The sequence below is a fragment of the Dicentrarchus labrax genome, unplaced genomic scaffold (assembly GCF_905237075.1).
Source record: "Dicentrarchus labrax unplaced genomic scaffold, dlabrax2021, whole genome shotgun sequence".
In the NCBI taxonomy this organism is placed as follows: Eukaryota; Metazoa; Chordata; class Actinopteri; family Moronidae; genus Dicentrarchus; species Dicentrarchus labrax.
In genome coordinates, this window is record NW_026136714.1 from 11,833,497 (window position 1) to 11,856,812 (window position 23,316).

A 23,316-nucleotide genomic window follows, 5' to 3' on the forward strand; every position below is an offset into this window, starting at 1 on the left:
ATCCTCTCAGTCATACACACTGAATAATGATAAAACCTAGTAGTATGTATATTTAGTTAGAGTTCTATGACTGAAATATTGCAGGAATAAACTACAGGACCCACTAGGAAATACAGCGTGTGATCTTTCAACATTTCAAAAGGGAGACTTTCTCTCCTAATCTGGTTCTTTACGATAAAAGGGTTTGTAGAAGATTTTCAGCAGTAAAAGGTTTCTTAGAAGTTAGAGGTTCTGCTGGAGCTCTCTCTTTCTGTAGGAGCTGAGTGGAACTCTTTTTTTTCTGACAATGCATGACTGTTCTGCAGTCATTTGAGGTCAGCCGATAGCCATTACACTGAAATATAAGGTACAACAGAGAGAAGAGCACCAGGAATTCTATTTATAATGGGGCAGTCTGGCACTGATGTATTAATAATTTCCAAATTAATCCAGTTATGTTCCATAACTCCATATTAAATGGCATGATAGGATTACAGCAGTAATTCCAGGGGGCTTCTTATTTTTATAAGTGATATATTACAGTCGGTGGGATTTAAAATACACTTGCAGCATATAAAACATTAAAAATCTCTTCCTCTATCCCTCTCTTCCTCATTCATCCTTCATCTCTCTTTCACAGTCTCTTCCAGTCACACAGTTATATAATCTTAGTTTTCTTATTCATCTCAGCCAACACTGACTCGGCCACTAGCTCAGAATACTAAGTCAAAGCTGAGTCATATAACCAGGGTCCTGTCTTATCTCTAATAGTGAGAGAATCACACATAGAGAGTGTGTATGTCTCTATTAGTGTACGTTTGTGTTCTTGTATGCAGGACCATGTGTGTGTGATCTCATTGATTAGTCCAAATCTACTCATCTTTGCAAATGAAAAGCCTGTACTTGGGCTGATGTGTCATGCAGCCAGCACTGTTAACACAGTAGCAGCAGCATTGCTCAAATGCTCATATGTATGCAAATCACAGCAGTTCTATTCTCCCGGGTGGACAGCAGTGTTTGGGCTGATAAAACCTGGAGAATCCTGCTTGCTGCACAGCAGGATGGCAGCCGCAATCCAAAGCCACCTCAAAGGAATGGAAGGTAATTACCTGAAAACAAAAAAAATGCTAGGAAGGTATGGACCATGGACCGGGAGGCTGGGAATACAAAAGAACAATAGGCAAAATGGTGGTCACTATTAATAGAAATGTCATCTAAAGCCACAATCAGAGGTAGCTATTGAGTCCTATTTCACCTGGAATACCCACTTAGCCATGGCTGAACTCACTGTGGACACTATCACAGAGGAGGCAGTAAGAGGGCTTCAGCTGTAAGGGGTAAACACATCGATGGAAAAAGAAACATGTTTTCTGACAGTCAGTCCTGAATCTGAACCACCTCATATTTATTTAAAGGCCGACAGACAAGTAGAACCTGTATTTGGGCCACAGGGGCAGTTGGGATTTCAGAGCTTTGCTGAAGGGCATTTGTTGTGGTTACAAAACTGGGTTACTTATTAATTTACTCTAAACACACTGAACATGAGAAAAAATAAGCTATTTTTGCCTTCAAACTAAAATATCCTTTTGATTAGGAGGTGCAACTAGGATTTATTTTCTTAATCAATCAATCTGCAGATATCCCAATTAATCATTTTGCCTAAAAATAACTGTGTGAAATTTTTTTACCGTACTATCATGTATGACAAAGAAAAGACTTAAAGAGAGTAAAGTATATGGACACATGACAAGACAATTAATCAATTATCAAATATATTGGCGTTTGATTTCTTGTTGATCAACTATAAAGCCTTCCACGTGTGTTCTCCAACTTTGACAATTTAAAAGGAATAGTTTTGGGAAATCCCCTTGTTTTAGATCAGTAAATTGATACCACTCTCTTGTCTGTACGGTAATTAACTTAGGAGTATACACACTGGAAATTAGGGATGAACTACATGGATATTTTTTCAGCTGATAATAACTGATAATTACTTGCTTCTCGTGGCCAATTAGATAGCCATTAGATGAATTCACATGTTTGTATTTTAAAAATAAGTTCATAACCTGTAGTTTATGCACACTAGATGGCAAGAAAAGCAATGATGCAGAGGGCAAAGATGGATGATTCAATATTGCACTGCTGTTATCTAACCAAATCTAACGTCACTACAAACAACACTTCGGACTCCTTAAATGTTAATTTATTTTGTCTAGTAAAATACATTAAAAAAACTAGTAACTAAAATACTTTAACCTTTAACAAAAAAACACAAGCATACTTCGGCTTTCATGGCTAATAAAGCTAATAATTTGCTTATTAGAATAATAAATAATATAAATTTGCCATTATTGGCTGATAATTCATCTGCCATAGTAATTATTGTGTATCCCTACTGGAGACAGGGGAAACAGCTAGCCTGCCTTTGTCAAAGGCTAACAACGTCTGCCTCCTGGCATCTCTAAAGCTCACTGATTAACAAAGTTGTATCTTGTTTGATTAATTGGCACAAAAAAAGTGTAACAATTGTGGTTTTATGAGTGGTTGTGTACCAGACTACTTCTTGGTAAGGAGCAATGACTTCCTCTAGATCACTGTTTGAGAAGACTCATTCTTTAGAAAAAATGAATGTTTTGTCAGACAGAAATAATTGTAACACCTTGTGACCAACAATTACAGTAGGAACTTCATCAGCTGCATTACAGAAAGTAAAAGCAAAGAGAAATGAGAGAGAAAGTGGGAAGGACATACAGAGAGAGATGATATAACCAAGTGAGAAGTCGGGAGAGTCATGCTCTGCCTAGATTAGCACCACTGTGTTTAGCTTGAGGTCCTCTACTCCCACACTCTCCCTCTCTTGTGCTCTGCCTCTTTTCCTCCATCCCACCCTTCCTGCATTCACCCATCTATCAATCATCAATCATTCATTCAGCTATCCATCAATCCATCATTCATTTGTCCACATCTGTCCACATCTGTCCAACCCTCCAGCCAAAACTCTCCAATCGGACCACTCAGCCAGAGAAGAAGCACTGGCATCAGCACCACCAGTCTGAGCCACCTGTTCTCCCCTTGCTGAAATCCCCCTCTCCTGTTACATAAAGAGACACTTGCACTGTTGCAATGCAGCATCAGACGCTGTTGTGCAACAGCATTAAAAATACCTCAGGGTCAGTGAGGAGGGAAGTTGAAAACAGGATATCAACAGAGTTATTTAGATGGAGAGAATACAAAAACTGAGTCGTGAGCGTTGGCCTGTCACTTGAAGGTGAGAGTACACCATTCAGCCTGTGCTTTATATGTTTTGTGCCTTTGTAAAGCTGAGAGCAATCGATGACCAACTTTCTAAAGAGAACATTTTTTTCAATCATGCCTTCTCTAAATATATTCAACAATAGCTATCTTTGGGTGTGTCCATGCAGTGTCATTATGAAGCCGACATGACTCTTCACATACAAATGTATAAAGTCACATACATTTAACATGAAGGAATTATTAGCTACTGCTGTGTCTCTGGCTGAAAACTAATGTGTGCATCACTACCATCAACTCCCGTCCCTCTTAAATTAATGACTGCACATTTCCATTTGCAGCAGCGATAATGTGCCTTAGCTATTGTTAAAAACAACTCAAATCCTAAACATATCCCCTCATAGCTAGGCACAATGTAACACTGAGTCTTAAGTCTGTTGTCAGTTTTGCAAATACTCTCCTTAATTCCATACAGAAAGCCACACTAATGCTTCTGCTGCCGTTGGAGGTAGGGCAGCAGCTTAGGTTGTAATAATACTGGCAACAATTGAATAGGAACCACCACACTCTGCCTAAACTCCCCTCAGCCAAATTAAGCCCAGCTCAAATATTAACAGCTTTCAAAATTCCATTATACCATCATCGTATTTTGTCAACAACTGGAACTATTTGGAGTTAAATTTCACCGCAAAATGAGACCAAACCCTTTTGCACCAAACTCAAAACTCAAACTCATTACATTCCACTAAATCCCCCAAAATACCTTCTTCATGTCTTTGCAAATAATTACAGCTGATCAAATTCATTCAGAGCAGAGAAGCCAATCAGGATAGTAAGTATGCAAGTATTCTCAAAGTGATTGTAAAACAATTTGTGCGTGGTTTTCACGGTGTTGTGCCCGTAAGAACAGAAAAGCAGTACATCAGGCCAATCGGTAGATGGAAAAGGATTGTCTTGTTAATGAAGTGTGGAGTGGAGCCACTGAGGGCTGTGTATGTCACCAGATGTACAGCACAGCGGCCCTGTGATTCCCTGCAGCTGTAAAACAATAAGGAGGTGATTGGAGTAAATTGCACTGCAGTTGTCAACCTCCTGAAGTCTACAGCCATTTGATGGTGTCTCTCTCTTACAAACAAATTGTCTCTCTCCTATGCACTTGCTCACCTATGTACACACAAATACAGCATTTTTTTCTCCTAACCTCCCACACTCTCTTTAGCTTCATCTGATATTCTGCCTGCCACTTTTTTTTCTCAAATGTCAAGACACAACACAGGCACATGACCAACAAGTTACACAGTGATTAAGTGGTCACTGGTCTTTCTTATCACTGTCTTTTCCTGTCACCCCAACACTAATGATGCAAAGACCAGTGTCAAACAAAATACTCATTTTGCATACAGATTCACACAGATACATGGAAGCAAAAAAAATCCTTCTCTCTATCTCATGCACGGAGATGTTTTCTGCAGCATGCTCAGGTGAAGGCCAAACAGTATCAAACACTGGCTGTGAAGAATGTGTGAGCGGAAACCAGAGTTTTTTAAGTCAAGTGTTTTATTAAAATTCTGTAGCCAGGGATAAACAGCAGATTATAGTGCTAGCTATGAGATTTAAAACAAACTTAAGACTGACATTTTAAAAGGGAATTTAAAGTCTAGTGGTGACTTTATTTTAGTTTAGATCTTTATCAAGAAATCCCTTGAAAAGACCAAAACCAACCCTGGAAACATCTAACAAATATTGTCTGTGGAGCCACAACCTCACACTGGTGGAAATTAACTAAAGTAACTTACTTTACTTGCGTAATTGCATTTTGTGCTACTACTCCACTACATTTTAGAGGAAAATATTGTACTTTTCACAGCTACTTAGCAGTAAAGTGGCTACAAGTAGCCTCACCTTTACCATCACACACAGTAATGCTTACACATTAATGGATACATAATGAAATTGGCCATTCTGCAACTTGCTTTTGGTACTTTGAGTATATTTTGATGCTAATAATTCTGAATGCAGAACTTGTAACAGTATTTCTACATTGTGGTATTGCTAGTTTTACTTTCTTTAATTCTTCCGCCACTGCAACCTCATACAGCTACAGCTCTGTCCCACAAACTTCCTTTTTGACAACGAATAAAAACCCATTTTAAAAAAGTATGGGTGGTGTAGTCTATTCTGAAACAATTCTGAGAAGACATTTTCAATCTCTCAAGAGAAGCTCTGTGTCAGGATGTTGAACATGCTTCAGAGGAGGGTAAAAATGGTTTTGAGCATGTTGTGATGACTTGGGCTGCCTTATGTACCATTTATGGCGGTTTCCACAACAGTTAGGCATAAATATTTGATTTACTAGTAAATTAGTAGTTTGTAGTTTGTTCCCTCCATGTGCATACTGTATGTCATCTGGGTATCAACAGAATATGCCAAGCACTTCATCAAAATACAAGCTAACATTTGGTGTTTTTTAGAAATAATTTGCTGATGACAAGGCTGACAGTCATAATAGAACAGGGAAAATCCATTCCAAGAAGGAAAGTGTTTCTGCCTCTTGATATGGAACTGTGAAATAGAAATAGCTTTCTGCTTAAAGTGGCACATGGGAGAACTGTGGTGGTGGTGTGTAAACATAATCTGAATTAACAGCCACATACAAACCATATTTGCACGTACACACACGGTTTAATTTAGCACACACATAATTAATTCATAAAATTTAAATTATACAGACACACAAGAAGCAGTGTGCCTCTAAAATAGAAAAAAGCTATAGGAGCCATGAGATACTGTACATCTCCCTGAGCTATTAACGCCATCAGTTATAAGTAGCAAAGGGAACTAAAAAGAAGTAGGGAGGAGAGATGATGAATGTGAAAGAGTGGAGGCATGATAGATGAAAGAAAAAAGGAAAATGGAGGGATTAAAAATTGAGAAATTGAGACAGAAGTAAAGAACATGAAAGGAAAGTGAAAGCAACTGTCTGCAATCAAAAATTGAGATACAACAAACCTAGAAAGTAGCAGTCAGAAAGAATTTCTGAATTTCTGTGTGAGAATGTGAATTTTTTGAATTACGTCATGAGCCCGATCCAGATGCCAGAAGGGAGGTGTCTAATGGAAAGGAGAATGAAAAAACGACACTAGGAAGGAGGCGAGAGGTACAGGGGGGAGATCGAATGGGGAATAGAAATGAGACGAAGAGAGGGGATGAGGCGTGGGCGAGTGCAACAGAGGCTGATAGACAGCCTGGAATAGATGACTAATTAATAGTCAAAAACTGCAGGCAGGCAGGTGTGAAGAGAAAACCACAGCAGGAGAGAAGAAATGTAATGATGGATGGCTCTACCAACCTAACATGACAGGCAGCTTTGGGGTATATCTCATCACATATTGCACTATTGTTGTATATCACAAAGGTAAAACCAGAGACAGCATGGAATGGTGGGGGCAGAGGAAGATAGGGGGAGTGAGGGGAATAGGAATGGGTAACAGATACACACAGGGTGGGAAAGGGGGACAGAGATAGAAACACAGATTAAGCTGGACAGAGAGGAAGGGCGAGAGAGAAAGTCATTATCTAAGGTGAGAAGATGGTTTCCTAGGAGATTTGACATGAATAACCTACGAGAGAGATTTGCTCATGCACACTCCTGCCATTGCTCTGTGAGAGGAAAGCATTCAACTTAAACCGCAAACAAAGTTTAATTACTCAAATGGCTTATCACACACACCGCCCCCTCGCACACAGTGTTCAACAAACACAGTCCGGACCTTGAAAGTTTGCCATGGGTGCGGTTTAGACCACATGCTGCCTGACAAAAGATAAACACACATATGCACTTTATAAACCCATGCAGCTCCCCATCCACCAACACACAACAGTGAAAACAGCTATCAATCTTCCAGTCACTATCTGTCCATCTAAGTCTCACCATGTGTGTGCGACAGTGAAGCGCCTCTGTTTGTGGATGTTGTTGTTGAGCATCATGCGGCGAAGCAGTCGTGGCGAGTTGCGGGGAGAAAGGCGGGGGGAGATGGAGGAGGGCGACCGCCGGTGTCCTCTTGGCCTCTCCGGCTGCAGCAGGTTCTCCCGCAGGATCTTCACCAGGTCTTCATTCAGGCCGGAGTGTTTGGGCATGGGGGGCACTGCCAGGGTGTCCTGGTGGGTCACCCCCATGCCTGCCTGCTGGGCCATGCCTGCCCCCGGCTTTACCACCAGCACCACCAGCACCAGCCAAATTAATGAACAGTAAAGGCAACGAAGATATATCAGAGCTAAAGCAATGCACGCATTAAGCAAACGCTTCTTCACTGTCAGAGTCCAAGGATTTCCTTAAAATTTAGGAATGTGTAAGAAAAAGACATCCAAAAATCCTCTTGACGATAAACTGAAAAGCTCTGCTGGTAATTCAGACCAGCAGCCCCCCCTGTACAAAAGCAGGGGATATAAAAGAGAAGAAAAATCCCTGCTTTCTTTCTCCCTTTTTTCCGTCCTTTAAGGAGCCAACAGATGAACAGAAGCACTGCTGCTGCCTTTGTCTGCTCTGCAACACTGGATGTCTGCTGCGAAAGTGCAAGAGAGAAGATGAGGGGAGGATGGAAGGAGAGAGGGAGGGCGGGATGCAAATAAAAAAAAAAAAAAGAAGAGGGAATTCCGTCTATTCCAGCCCTTTCTCCCCCAGGCCTGCAGGCAAACTCAACACAGTCCAGTGAAATCAAGCACAGCAAGAGTTTAGCTGAACTAATTCAGTCTATTCGAGCCCAGAACAGCCCAGCTCTGTCTGGTAAAAATCATCAGGGAACCCATACTGGTTCACCAGTAAAAAAGCCCAGCCCAGTACGACTCAATCCAGTAAGGCTTGGTTTAGATCTTTTCTGTCCAGTCGAAGCAATTTATCCTTCCTTCCTCTCCCTACACAGAGAGAGTGACTGCTGACTGCAGCCAGTTTATAAGCTACTGATCCTTTGGAGCTGAGCAGAGCGTGAGCATGTGTGAGTGAGTGTTTCAGAGTGTGTGTGTATGTGTGTGTGTGTGTGTGTGTGTGTGTGTGTGTGTGTGTGTGTGCGCGTGTGTGTGTGTATACACAATAGAGGAGAGAAAAAAAGGGAGGTCTGAAGAGAGAGAGATATGGTAAGCTTCAGTGACAATGTGCAAAAATTTTATATGCATGCGCTTGAGAGTCGAGGCACACGCATCTGTGAGGGTGCATTTCTCAGTGCAGCAGACCGCACTGAAAGCACCCATTAGTTATTGAGTAACCCTCAATCCAGACGCAGCTTGAAAGGACATCCCTATAACAGCATGTTATGCCATGTGTACACCTGTATGTGCGCATGTGCACAAATTTGCATTTTGCATTTTACTAACATTTGCAAATATGCAAGAAAAAAAAAGGAGTGTTTCATGCAACCAGCATTATCTTGCCTCCAGCTTCTGCCACTCCCTTTTACTGTATTAGTTTTTCAATGAGGGTAGACATGCTGGCAAATATGAAAACATTGTCTGCTGAATCTAATATGCTACCCCCTAGCCTTTTCCCTCCACAGCCTAGCAACCAGTGGCTTATCTGGAATTCAGAGCATACGTACCTCTAACCAGCTTTTAGTCATTCTACTTTCAACCACTAGACACCCTTACAAACTAGGTGTCAACCATTTTATTGTACTATTCTTATATATCGAGCTTTCACTATTGCCCTTCAGCACACGCATCTCCTAATTCTTCAGCAGTAAACAGGAGTAGCTTTAACCTGGCCCGGCAGCAACCCTAAAGCAACACAAGCATTTTAAGCATTTCTTATAAAGACTATATGTAAAGCACAGGTTGTGTCTAACTATCTGAATCATCCCAACACAAATGCAAAAATATACACTTAAATTAATTATTAATTTAGCTGTTCTCTATCATATACTCAAACTGTTACACGGCCCTTATTAAGCTCTAGCTTAACATACAGTAAGCTGCTCACCATCAAGGCATTCCAGACATGCAATAACAAAAAAAGTGAAAATACAGATCAAAACATAATCGGGGGATCTCTCTCTGGCTACAGTTCACATTCCTGAGATTTAGGGAAACAAGACTAACAGCCACGCCAACTGCTCTACACAGTGGCATAATGGTGTTGTGACCTTAATGCTAACGTCAGCATTGCAACATGCTCACAAAGACATATGTGTAATGTTTATGTTCACCGGTTTTGTTTAGCATGTCACGGTACAATGTTAACATTTGTTCTTGCTAAACACAAAGTTTAGCTGAGTCTTTTCGCAGATAGCACATTTTGCAGGTGTCAAAACATACTCACCCCTTAACCCGTTTGTGGCCCTTCGAGGAAATTCAATTATTAGGATACATCCTATACCCTTGGCATACCATTGGCATGCATTTGTCCATGCTATCCTCAAGTTACTTATATGTGTAATTTGTTAAATTAAAAATACTACGTATATAGTAGTGCTTTAATGTTTCTTATTAACAGCTTGTCAAGTTTCAGTTAAGTAACCTACTAAGTTATTTTGAAAAGAAAAATGATAATACCAGCCATTATACAGTACAGACTTGATATGCATTTCAAAATGTTCCGGCGTGCAGATAAAATATACCACTCAAGCAACCACGCAGTTACATCCTAGCAGTCACTCACCAATACACCAGTAACCACCTGTAGTATTTTACTACCACCAAACGATACCAGTATCCCTACTGCATACCTGTGCAATCCCTAGCAACAACTGAAAAAAATCACAGTTACATCCTAGGAAGGAGCAACAACAATCTTCTAGCATCACAATGGCAATAATCTTATAAAACCCAAGGAACCATCCGGCAACACCCCAACAAACCAAGTTTTTCAAAATTGTTACAATGTTGCAACAAATAGGAGAAGCAGCTTACAGCAAGCACATGTATCTTCTTCAGGACAGACCATTGACAGTTTATCTAATGGACAGAGCGTGTTTTGAACATGCATTCTATGTAACGGCCAGCAGGGGGCAGCTCAATTGGCTGCAATAAAACACAGATCCTCAATTGATTTATTAGCTAGTTTATTATTAGTTTCCTAATGAGTTTATGGTCTCAATTGCTAGTTTTAAGTATTCTTCCATAAGGCATGATGTTCATTTAGTAAATTATGGTCCAATTTAGAGATAAACAATAAAGCAGGGTATGCTTTAGGGCATGGCTACCTTGATTGACAAGTCATTCTCAGCACAGATGATTTGAAACTGCTCAGCCAATGAGTAACTCACAGTACGTCATCTTTGCTGGCTTCGAAAAATTGTGATGGCAACGTCCATTATGCCATACTTGAGAATTCAATACGGCTAGGTATCAGTCATAATTGTTGTAGATTTGAATAAGAAAACCATTGGCTTTATAAAAAACGCCTGTAGGATATACCACTCACATATATGCTAGAAAAAATTGTTTAGGTGAAAAGGCTTGAAATTGATTGGGGTCACTAAGCATTAGTGTACCCCTGGGCATTGGTGGTGCAAGAGTAAAGTTATTTTCCATCACTACAAAGACATAACACATAATTGGTTGAGCATTCAAATAAACACAATCAGATGTTTGTGTCTTTGTTGCAACACTACCAAATCCTACTGGGTGGTTGGGGCTCCTGTACAAAAGATGCGGGGTTGCTGAACCTCCAGGAACAGTACATCTCCACAGTGAAGCTCCTTGCTGACAGGTCAAAAGAAACTGCTACCAACACCATGTATTGGAGAGAAAGAAAATGCCTGTCTACTCCCTACATCTGCTCTCCAGTCTTGATTTAAGTGCTTTTTTTTAAAGGATTGCATGCTCCTTTATAATCTGGAAAATTCTATCAAACTTGGATTTATAAAATCCCTTTTAATTAATTAAAAAACTCTAGCTCCTAAAAAAATTGAAATTTTCTGAAGCTGTAATGGTTGGTGCCTTTGGCCTGTCAACATCATCAAAATGCAACCCTTAGTCAAAGCCAAGCTGTGGCAGTCAGTCAAACACTTTCAGCCATGACAGCAACAGAGAGCTGTTGGCCTTCATTTGACAGCTTGCAATTCATCATCACCTTACAATAGTCAAAGGAGATGAATGCCATTCTTTGAGCAAACATTTTATGTTTTTCTATCACATGATGAACACGCATCCTTAGTCATTCTTTCCCACTCCTTGTACTCTCTGGTACTTCTTTATTTCCTTTCTGCTCTTCTGTTACCTGTTTTACTGCTTGTCTCTTTTTCTCCCCTTCTTTGTAAATTTTTTTTCTTTCCTGTTGTTGTGTGTGACGTCCATGTGCATTTCCCCCTGGTTACCAGGGGCAACATGGATGGAGAGGGACAAGTGGATTTGTCAAGAACTAAAGACTGGAGGAATAAAAGCAAGAAAAGGGAAGTCAATCTGCAGGGTAAAATTGTAGTGTATGTAGACACTCAAACAGACCCACAGCACACAAACACTACACTACGTGAGCCACTGACTTTGCCCACTTTCTTCAGAGAGTGGACACAAAATCATCACCTGACAGCAAAATGTAATCCAGTAGCCTTCCAAAAATACTTAATGTGATATAATGCATCCAAAAACCTTGGTGTTGATGATACAGTTTCAAGCTTTGAGCATTACATACTAGCCGACAGGATATATAACAGATGTATGATTCATACCTAAACAGCAGACAATAAGATAATAGAGCACATACTGTAACTTTACCATATATGGAAGGAAACTGAATATCGGAGTATTTAGTTGTATTTAAATTAATCTTCATATATTATTTCAGCTCTGAGTCAATTTTGACAAATGTTTTGTCTCAATGCTTTAATTTAAATTTCTCTTCTTTGTCAAACAAAACCCTGGGTGAAAAATGAGAGAGGCACACTGTCCACTTAAATAATACATAAAATTTGTGTGTAAATATACAATCATTGCCCACAAGCTTGTAAACTACTGTTTAATCTTGACAGATTGGATGCCTTTCTTTTGGCAGCACACAGCATGCCGTCACCTCACAGAGCGCAGTCTGGAGTCTGGGTTGTTATTGGCAAAGGGTTCTCTGCGTGACACTTGACTATCAAATCCTTGCACTTAATTTCATATTATGCCAAAGAATGTCTACAATGACTAAGATTTATCGCATGTACTTGTTGCTATAGTTACCACTTACATAAATTCAATGGTGTAGATAACATGTGAATGGTGATGGGACACTGCTGAAACAGTATTTAGCGGGAGGAGAGGGGGTGACAAGCAGTTAAAGAGCTAACCTTTCAACTAGAGGCACCTGAAAGGGTAACTTAAACTAGATTTTTCTATAGTTCAATGTAGACACAAGTCTTTAAAAGTCATTGTATTACTAACAGACACAATGCATCCTAAACCTTAGTACAGCTTTGCCTCCCTCAAGTGGACATCTTTTTCCACTGTGAGAGTCAGTGACTGGTCCAGCAAACAGACAGCGTCAGAACTGTGTGCTTTCTCTTTTTTTCTTCTTGTACTGTGCTTTTTGTACATTTATATTTAGCATATTCTCTCACCCGAGTATTGCTGCTACCCAGTATTCATCAGTCAGCACGCACCATCAGATCAAATGAACAAGAACATTTGGGTGCAATCAAATTACCCCAGTGATTAGCTGACCATACATTTTTAAAAGTACTGCAGGGAGAGAAAAATAGTGCTGAACTAAAAAGCTTCAACGCAATATGTTGTACAGATTGCCATTTAAAAAGGTTCACAAGAGTCAATCATGCATTCTGTGGAGGCATTTTATTTAATCCCTGTGAACTTGTAAAATGGATTGTGTATTTTCAGCGGCACATATCCTTCCAAATAAATTGGTAGAGAGTATTCATTCATGTGTAATAGTAAATCAGAAATTTTAAAAAATATTAAGAGTTTCACACTTTCACAAAACAACTTAGCAACCATGTTCTCAAACATTTGATTACAGCCTCTCAAATCAGACAAATGTTGCAGCAAAGAATATGGGGCAAAACATATTCACACACATCAATACAGTCAGATAGTACCATCCACCAGGGGCCATCCTGGTTCCAAAACTACTCAAAATTTCCATGTGTGAATATTTTCTACAAAAACTAATTAATTTATAGGCATCCCCACATATTTGGGTATTTAGGTTTAACACAGTAGTACATGGATTTATATTAATATCCATTAAAGCTAGCATACACTCATTCACACTGACTCTGTGAAGACTGACATTATGTCTAAGAGCCATCTAAGAAGAGTATAAAAGTGTCTTCAGTATTAATTTGTACCCAATTTATACCCAAGGCCCAGATCTTATAGCAATGCTCAACATGCTTTTTAATATAAACATCATGAAAGTTGGTTCTGGTGGAGAATCCAATATCAAGCACAGAGTTCATTTTATACATTTGACCAATAGATGGCAGCATTTGTTTGGAAATGTTTTCTAGTAAACAGAAAGTTATAAGACAGATGCAGACCATGACTACATAAAAAGGTTGACATAAACCACGTAGAGACAAGTTTTTTCTCCGTTAGGACCAACAGTAATGTGACTGTTTATGCTGTTACACCTCGGTTAGTCTTTGATATGATATCCACTTTGTTCAGGTCTTATCTCCATCTTAGGCCACGTGGGGTCACTACAGCTATAATTTCTGAAGAATCTCAGTTATGTCAATTGTCATTTTAACATGACCATGTAGGACTGTTTGGAAGAATTGTTCTTCTCATTTTGCACAGTGACATTTTTCTTTATAGTTTTAACATTTAAGGAGCTCTCGCTTCAGATGAGTCACAGCCTGCGGTGAAAGCAGTCGGCCTTTGTGAATGCAAAATGGAGCCATGCTGCTCTTCTGGCGAAAAAAATATAATAAATGGGACACAAACTGTAGATTGGGTGTGAGTTATCAACGCCTCGCTTTACAAAAGGACAGTGCGGTGCAACAAAATGACATAAGATGCGGCAGCAGTCCTTAAGTGAACCATCGTTCGGCATCGCTGCTCAACTCCAGTGTAAATCACAAATAACCCAACGCTGCCTGCAGAGAAAGCTGAATAGCGAAGGAAGAAAACAAAACCTGCATGTAAGTATAACATCAAAACAAAACCCTTTGAAACACACTCTAACAGAACTGAATATGGAGATACAGTCATTCTTTTTTATAATCAACGTTTCTATTTTTATTTTTAGTCCTGAACTTGAAGGATCTGTTTTGTTTTCCGACTGGAAACTCTGGGCCGCAGGAACAATACCTGTCTCTCTTTTTGGTCTTATCTCTACCTGAGTAAATTCTATAACCTACTTTTCTTCTTCATTTCAACCCTCATATTTCTATCAGCTATGCCTCCTCTCACTATTATTCAAGTACATCGTACTGCAGACCTGTGCAGCTGGTCTCTCAGCCACAGTGAGGTTATCTCATGGACAGTTAGTTGCCTAGCACAGCTGTTATATAGCGACCCTGACAGGGACTGTGGTCTAATTCCCTCCCTCCCACTGATGGTCAAAGGTTGCACCCTCTTCCCTCCTGGCCTAAAAGCACACACGCAGGCTCACACATTCTGGCACATACACAAAGATGAATTACAAGTGACAGGGTGGCTGTGGTAGAGCAATAAATAATAGACAGCCAATGTTACAGTTTGAGATGTGTAGATCTTAAAAACTAGACTGGTAATTAGGCACCTGTGGCCACTAAATAAAATACGGGTTGTGTTTTCACATTCATCATTAATGAAATGAAGTGTATTGCTGCCTTCTAAAACCAGCAACAACATTTTAAACATCTCATATCAAACACCCAATGGTTCAAATTACAACATATAACAAAGAAGAAGGGAAAATACCTGAGTAAAAAAAATAAATTCCAAGAGCATCTATTGCTGTTACAAATAATTTGACACTCCAATTCTTTAAGCATTTTCAGTCGAAGCCAATATGTGTCAAGACAGAATGACCCAGCAAGCTAAAACCTCAGGGAGTCCTCAGTTATTACTGGGTTCAATGCCAAGGAAAGAAGTAATATAGGCCATGGTCAGGATCCATTAGAATACTCCGCTGGCATGCTGATTAAATGTATGCATGTGAATGTGCACACTGTTGAATGGCAGCCTTTGTGTATCTGTCTTATATTCAGTTGCATTTATTTTGGAGCATGGCAATAGTTGTTATTTATCACGCTGCACTCTGGTGTGCACACAGCCTGCCATGATGAGAGGAAGTGGCTATGGCAGAGGCAGAACAGAGGGATGGGGGGAAAGTGAGCGAGGAAAATGAACGGAGCTGCTTGCCAAGCAAGAGAAGAGCTCAGAGCAGGCTGTAACTGACGCAGGGTGACAGTAAATGAAAGTGGATGAATACAAATGACCAAAGGGATATGGAAGAGGGGTTGAGAGAGGACGAGGGGAGAGAGGAGGATAGGAAGATCAGGGTAGCTCCAGAAATTGCCCACGGTTGTAAACATGGTGATCCTAGGAAGGCTGAAAAAGGTCCTGTGTGTCTCTGTGCGTGTGCCTATGGACGTATCTATCTGTATGCGTTTCCTTTTGGGACACATTTATATAAATGCATAGCTGTGTTAAAATATGGAGGTCAGTTCATGTGCTTTTTTGTCTTAGCAGAAAAAACATTCTATTCTATTTATGTGGTGGATGAAGGAGAGGAGGCTGTGTTTGTGTATGTGTGTATTTGTGTGTGTAGAAGAGCTAGAGAGAGGTATGAAAAGGGAGGCGGTTCAAGGTACTCCAGAGGTTAAGATCATGTTCTGTTAATTCAGTTCACTGGTTTTATGACGGTGGAACAAACTAATAATGCCAGGGACCTTTTTTTCCCTCCTTATCTAGATCCCCTATAAAGGAAAGAATGAATAAGAGTTTTACACCTCACTGTACTTCATAAAAGTACTGCTCATGGCATACTGGCTACATTTCACATATCCAGTCCACACACATAAACACAAGAAACACAAGAAAAAGCATTGCTGGTCAAAACAAACTGCTCCTTCAAAATAATCTGTACGGTACGAATGTATTATAATATGGCTCATTTAGTAGGGGAATAATAGAGCGATGATGGAGGGATCTGTAAACATGGGTGTGAAGTTCTCAAAAGTGACAGTGAATAATTAATGAGAAAAGAAATAATCATATTCACTTGTCAATACAACACCTGGGTGATTCTCAGGAGTTGTTTAAGAATGCTCCACCAAAGGTGGCAATAACATCATAGTCTATGCTGCATCAGGACCAGCACAAGGATGATTTAAAAACCAATAAATATAATGACAGGACATGAGTATATACAGTAAGTTGAAAACAGGTGCTCAATACAGACATCAAATGAGTTCTCCACCGATTCATCACCGCACTCCTATAAAGCTGTCAAACAAGGTTTAATCCTTCAGTTAAATGACTGACTAGAATGTCTTTGTACAATTGCAAATTAAGTTATAAAATGAAGTTTGTTAATACCATCGGCAAGTTTTCTACCTCAGTTAATGATGGAAAACTTGTTCAACCGGGCAAAAAAATAAACCAGAAGTGCCGTTTCCAAACTCAGAGCCAATCACTGTTGAGTTTGGTCTCATTATCCCATGAATTAAAAAGAGAATTTCCACAGAACTCTGCCGTTTGAACCGGTGGGAAAGAACGGCACTGAAACTCAGCTGAAATGTCCCAGAGACACAGGCACAGAATGATAAGAAGCAGGAATTGAACATGCAGTATAAAGAATAATTAATATCATTCATAAATTACATCCACTGACAAAGCATAGTATTTCCAATTCCTAAATCAGTAGTTGTTTCCATGCCGTGATCTCACAGTAAAAGCAATTTTATGCACAACAGCTCAAATAAATATCACCTCAAAAATGGCAAAACCTAAAAGACAATTAAGCATTTTAACATTTTTTATAAGGAGCAGAAATGCAAGGATAATGGTAGGGGGAAATGGAGAAAGAGGTTCTTAAAAAAGGGTGATCTCTTCTAAAAATGAATGAACTCATTTGTTGTGTAAAAAATTAGATATCAAAAATTATACAAGAGGCATTGCTATCCACAGCAAAGTCCAGCCTATCTATCTACTATCCATTGTTTTGATAAACAATGTACTTTGAAGATATAATTTGCTTATTCTAAACTACTCAGTGTCAATTTTAATATATTAAAGACAGTTAATCTTTTGTCTTATTTTTAAATGGACTATCCTATCTTCTATAGACAATTTTATCTGATCTTTTTCTTCCATTGACTACAGGTCTGGAAATAAAGTAAGCTGACTCTCAACAAGAAGACTATTACTTTTATGTTATTCATGTTTGTAGTCACGCTAAAATGATGATACATCATGCTGGTTTGGTACAGATTCAAACCTCAAAACAGTTTTTCTGCCCAGTTCAACCACCAGCTTCTTAGTGCCTCTTACTTCTCCAGTATACTGACAGAGAGAAAACCTTGAATCTTAAGCAAACATATTAATCTTTGACACGCCCACGCAATGGTGTGGCACATGTTTTGACACTAGCCAAAGCAAAGCACTACCATCAACAGTTTCCAAGCCATACTGGCATAACAAAGAGCACAGTGGAAGACCGCGGGAATTGCTAAGTGATGGGAATAAAAGTGAGGCAAATGGGAAAATAAAAGTTCAAAGATATTTTATTTCTGCTGATCTCATCGCAGCGGAGAAAATGAGTGAAGTCAAAGTGACCAACACCAATTTAATGTTACTCACTATATGAGACTTTCTTATTTCTCATTTTTATTTCGTAAACTTTAAAGATACTGTCACGATTTGGAATCAAGATTTTATTTCTGTTATTTGTTTTTAATTAAAAAACATAAGATAAGATAAAGGCACCATGAAAATTATACTACTTACCTCCGCTCTGATTTCTACATACATTTTTAAGATATCCAAGAATATAATGTGGATGAAGAAATGGCCTTGTTGGCTAAGGTAATTACTGGCTCCATACAATACAACAGTAGTTCCTTCATCATTTATGTTTCCATTTTCATTACAGATAATTTGATATTAATGCCAGTAATGTCCTGCAGTAGGACTTGAAAGATGTCATCTTTTGGGTAAGTGAAGATAAACTGAAATTACACTAATTCCGGTTGAAGAGCCAGAGTTGAATGCTCACTGTACCTGTGTTATCATGCTTTAGCTGAAAAGTTTAAAGTTGTGTAGTCATGTGTTGGATCAGAAGTGGTATGCAGATGTGACTCTATTCATAATAGATATTTATTGGGCAAATAAAAATAAGCTGTTGCTTTATGCTCATGTGTACCAACTGGATTAACAGGTTTTATCTAAGAAACAGTAAAAAAAATAGACCTGTCACACTAAGAAGAGCATAGTGATAATGATTTTCAACAAAAACTGAACTGAGATAAAGAAGTGTCACATGGGATTGTCTTAGATCTCATAATATAATTAATCACCTGGAGAAGAGCTTTCTCCATGCTGTAAAAAAAAAAGAACAGCACTTCTACAACAGACCACTGGTGTCCCCAGTGATAGATGTGTTATTCTGGCAACACTTAAAAGCCTATGCATTTCAAAATTTGGTACTTTTTAATCCCTAGGGTAATATATGGCACTGTGCATATGACTCAGCCCAATTATATAAAAAAAAAAACTAGAATTACCACCCTTCGATTATATTCCTCCACCAACCAGTCAATTTTAAGTTTACATCCATGTCAGTCTAGAATTATAATATATGTAGTAAATATTCGGAAGGAATTGAAGAAAAAAGGTATTAAGTGGATTTTTCGACTAAATGGAAGTTATCACTATATTAATAAACATATGTATGATTCCAGTGAATATACATTACACATGTACTTGATTACTATGTAAAGATGGATTCTCATATAGTATAGTTATACAAAATATGGAGCTTTTGTTTTCTCCCGGCAGTTTTAGATGCAACTGCTCTCTATGAGCTGTAGGTGAAACTCACTCTCTTACAGCATTATGATTCGCCAGGGACGCGGCAACACGTTGGCAGTCACGTGATTCCCATGACGGCAGAAATTCAGAATGAGGCAGTAAGTAAAAGGCAGAATAGATGAGATGGACAGATGAAAGCATATACTGTGCTAGTTACTGTTTTCTCATTGTGTCATCTCAGACAACATGTTTGTGTGAAATCTGGGATCACCCAATTCATTCTTAAATTATGGCTACAAACGTTTTTTGAGGTCACAATGACCTTTGAGTCGAAAGTGTCACCAATTCAGTGTCCGACCAACTGTGAAATATAGTATGGTCACAATCTCCCCTTCTGTTCCTGAGTTATGGTGTTTAATAATGGCCAAAAAAGTGTTTTTCCAGGACATTATAATGTCACAGAGAAGTTTACCTTTAACCTTTTGTGAATGTCATCACTTCATTGTTGTATCCCATTTTCTGTGTGAAATGTTGTCATAAATACAGCATCAATTCTTGAGTTCTGACCAAAAATTTGTTTGTGAAGGTAATTTTGTGGTCACATTGACCTTTCACCTTTAAGTCAAACGTGTCACCAATTCATTGTCCGGTAAATTGTGAATGGTCATCAATTCTTGAGTTATTGGCAAAAACGTGTTTTGTGAGGTCACAGTGACCTTTGACCACCAAATTCTAATTCATTATTCATCCTCGACTCCAAGAAGACGTTCGTGGCACATTTGAAGACATTCCCTTGAGGTGTTCCTGAGATATTGTGTTGACAAGAATGAGACATACAGATGTACCTACAGACAGACAGACGGACAAACCGAGAAAATAATGCCTCCGGCCACAGCATCCAGGCCCAGAGGCATAAAAAGATTAACCACAAATATTTCTGCCTGCTAGGCAAGAAGTATGTCACGACTATATTTCAACTACAACTACACAACAGACACAACACCCGGATCAGTTTATTTATCAATGCTTTTTTTTGCAATTTCCGTAAATTTATTTTCATCCCAATTTATTACTTATTATCTGTGTTTAAATACTAACATTAAGTTGTTTGGAGGAGACAGGACTTTATGTACTATTAAAAGCCACGAGGGAACTAATGCAGGTGGCATGTGCTGATACAGGTAGCAAGTTAGGCAGACAGTATTTCAGTTAATTAATTTTCCATGTGTCTAGTGGCTGCATATTAAATAATGGTTTTAGGGAGAGAGATCTGTATGGAGTGGTGCGGCCCTCGTTTATCACAAAGAATGGCCCTGTAGAGCTGTTTCAATTATGAATTGTTTTTAATTGTGTATTTTTGGATCCGTGCTTGACAATATGACAAGCATTTTATAAGAGAGCAATTAATGCTGTGAAAGTTTCCAGCTATTAGAACATCTTCAGTTTATTTCCTATTACACTTCTGACTTTTTTTTTTAATATACTTGCATAGCAACGTGTTCATCTTTAGAATCTATGGATAAACAAAGACTTCCTAAGCTCAATATTATTTCAGCTGTGGGGGGTCACATGATAGTTGCTTGCTGTCGTGAGAACATAATCAATGAAATGAATGGGTCTACTGGGATGCCCACTTCAGATGGGTATTTCTCCTGAGGCAGAAATATGAGAAAGAATGTAATGTCTATCTACTGCAACATCAAACATCCTTAACTCTTCTAGGATACTCTATACTGGATTCTATATATGATAACATCCTAAGAGTCAGCACAGAGGCTTTAATCGAATTCTAACCACACACATGCTTACTGCAGTGGTAGCGTTGTAGCAATTATTCTCACGTCATCATGTTACTTTTCTAGATATAGCTGTCCTGCTCTTTGCTTTTTCACAGACCACTGCAATATCTGCCCCTAACTCTTCAGAGCCTCAAAGAGCAGCATTATCCACTCTACCTCCCACTGTTCCTCCATCCTCGTTTCCCTTCCAACATGACCTCTGTCATTACTGTGGCCGCAGTGGATATGGCTGGCTTAGTCTGATGGTGGTGGTGATGGTGGATCAGTGGGATTGGGGGGGTCCTCTTTGTCCTCTCCACTGTAGACCCCCCTGTGAAACATCAGTGCCTTGTGCACATGCTATCTCTTCTCTCAGATGTGCACGAGCCACCCTCAAGTACCAGATGATTATTGTACGTGCTGGGCTTTTGTCCTTTTGCTTTTGAGCTGGACTAGTGATTTGCCCTACTATTATTTTTTCACAGCTGGTAAGCGACAATGATTTGTAAAAATCCTCTTTTTGCCATTGTATTGTTTTTATTATATACGAGATGCTGCTGAAACTTACAACAGAAAGAAATTACTTGACTTTTAAATGTGTTCCCTGTCAGAGGTACAGTTTACTTGCATACCGTAGTATCAAGTAACAGTATCAATCAATCATTAAGTATCAGAAATATTAACAAAAGGAATTAAAAGGTGAACATCTCTCACAACATGTGACGTGAACATAGTCAGTAAGATTTATTAATATAAACGCATTACAGAAAGGTATAGTGACTTAAGAGATGTCTGGATGAGGCGTGTGTATGTACCAACTAAAGCCACACAAACTGGCTGGCTTTGTCTTAGAGCTAGAATGTGGAAAAAAAGGCTGACATTCAGAAGCCGTCCTATGTGCAAAGGAAGTCTAGTCAACGATACAAATACTGTATATTTTTTCATTAAGGGGTGGCTTTGTGGCTTTGTTTGAATTGTGAAAGAGACAGAGACAGAGCTTGAAAGCAGCTGTCTCACGTCAAAAACCATTGGCTATTAAACTGAAAGCACTAATTAGTAATACCTGCACACAAATAACTAATTCAAGGGCACAATTTTATTTATTTTCTGTGTCGCCTCCTGGGCTCGGTAAACAATGAAGTGAAGAAAAATGACAAGCTGTGGTTTTTACGGGGAGTTACGTGCCGGGCGCAGTGACTTCCCGTCTCTGCTGGTTGCCAGGCAACTTCACAGTGACAACAAGACTCCTTTATCATCTGTCCATATGCCTACTTCCAGTCTTTATGCAAGACTAAGCTAACTGCCTGCTGGCTGCAACTTAATTTTTAAAACAGACAATCTTCTCATTTAACTTTTGGCAAGGAAGCAAATAAGCTTCTTTTCTGCTTTTTCTTCAAACTATTCCTTTAAGCTGTCAAATATTGGTAATGGGTTTTCTAATATCAGTCAGGCTTTAGTAAGCACAGTCTTTTTGGACATAATCATCTTACTGCAAAGGCACAAGCTGGAGTATGCATATGCCTCCTGTCGCTTTGAGGCTCCCTTGTCAAACCAGGGACCCTCTCAAGGTCTCCCAAACACACTAATATTAACTGTCTCACTTGACCCCTGTGTGGCAATATTGTACTACTTAGTATAAAAACCTCTCTATTCTATCTCTAGAGAAGTTTGAGTGGTCACCCAGAGATGCAAAAACTTGTATGACTGAATGACTGAATTTCATCGGAGATTCAAAATCCTAAACAGAAAGTTCTCCAACTCTTTTAAAAGTTACCAACAAAATTAAAGTTAAAGTAGTGACAGTAAGATATGGTGAGACAGACATGAAACAGAAATACAAAAGATCAAGGAAGAAAGTCAGAGATTGTAACTGCAGGCAGTGGAAGTTGAGTGTGCACACTCATGTTGCATAGAGAAACACTACAGACCCTTTCTGCGTCTTCAATTTCACCCTGCTCTTTTTCTGTGCTTGTTACTGAAGAGTCACTTAAGGCTCTGAGCTCTGCTCCACTTTCATCTCTTCTGGTGTAAAGCCATCAGGCATTTAGCTGTCTCTCACCACTTCAAATAACAACTGCATCTCTCAATGGGCCTCTCACTGCCTCTCTGATGTATAGCCTATTAGTACATCCATGTACAGTACGCAAGTTTTGGCAGGGTCATAACTTATTCATATGATTTGCTCTTAGCCCCTTTGGTGAATATTCTATGCTAGCCGACATCTCCCACACATATATACTAATGTTGTTTCTGACTGATTCTTTCATGATTTCATTTCTTTTAGCCTTGGGCGATTATATTAAAGACAGCAAATCAAATTTGCATGGTTCAAGTGAAAGTGCAAAATGCTGCTTGAGTTTCAGATCACAGAAAAGCCTCAGCCAGGCAATTTCCATATTTCAACAAATGCATCTTC

The 23,316-nt window shown here is 39.2% G+C and overlaps 1 protein-coding gene across 4 annotated transcripts in view; it reads right to left on the reverse strand.

Moving 5' to 3' along the window:
* pde4d (phosphodiesterase 4D, cAMP-specific) overlaps positions 1-23,316 on the reverse strand; it is a 172,349-nt gene that overhangs the window by 84,052 nt on the left and 64,981 nt on the right. Inside the window, exon 1 of one of the 4 annotated variants that reach the window (XM_051421459.1) lies at positions 7,163-7,797. The exons of the other annotated variants lie outside the window; for them this stretch is intronic. Coding sequence (XP_051277419.1) covers positions 7,163-7,425 — 263 coding nt within the window. The 5' untranslated portion in view covers positions 7,426-7,797. Of the gene's footprint in view, positions 1-7,162; positions 7,798-23,316 lie in introns of those variants that run through there. 4 annotated transcript variants of the gene reach the window in all.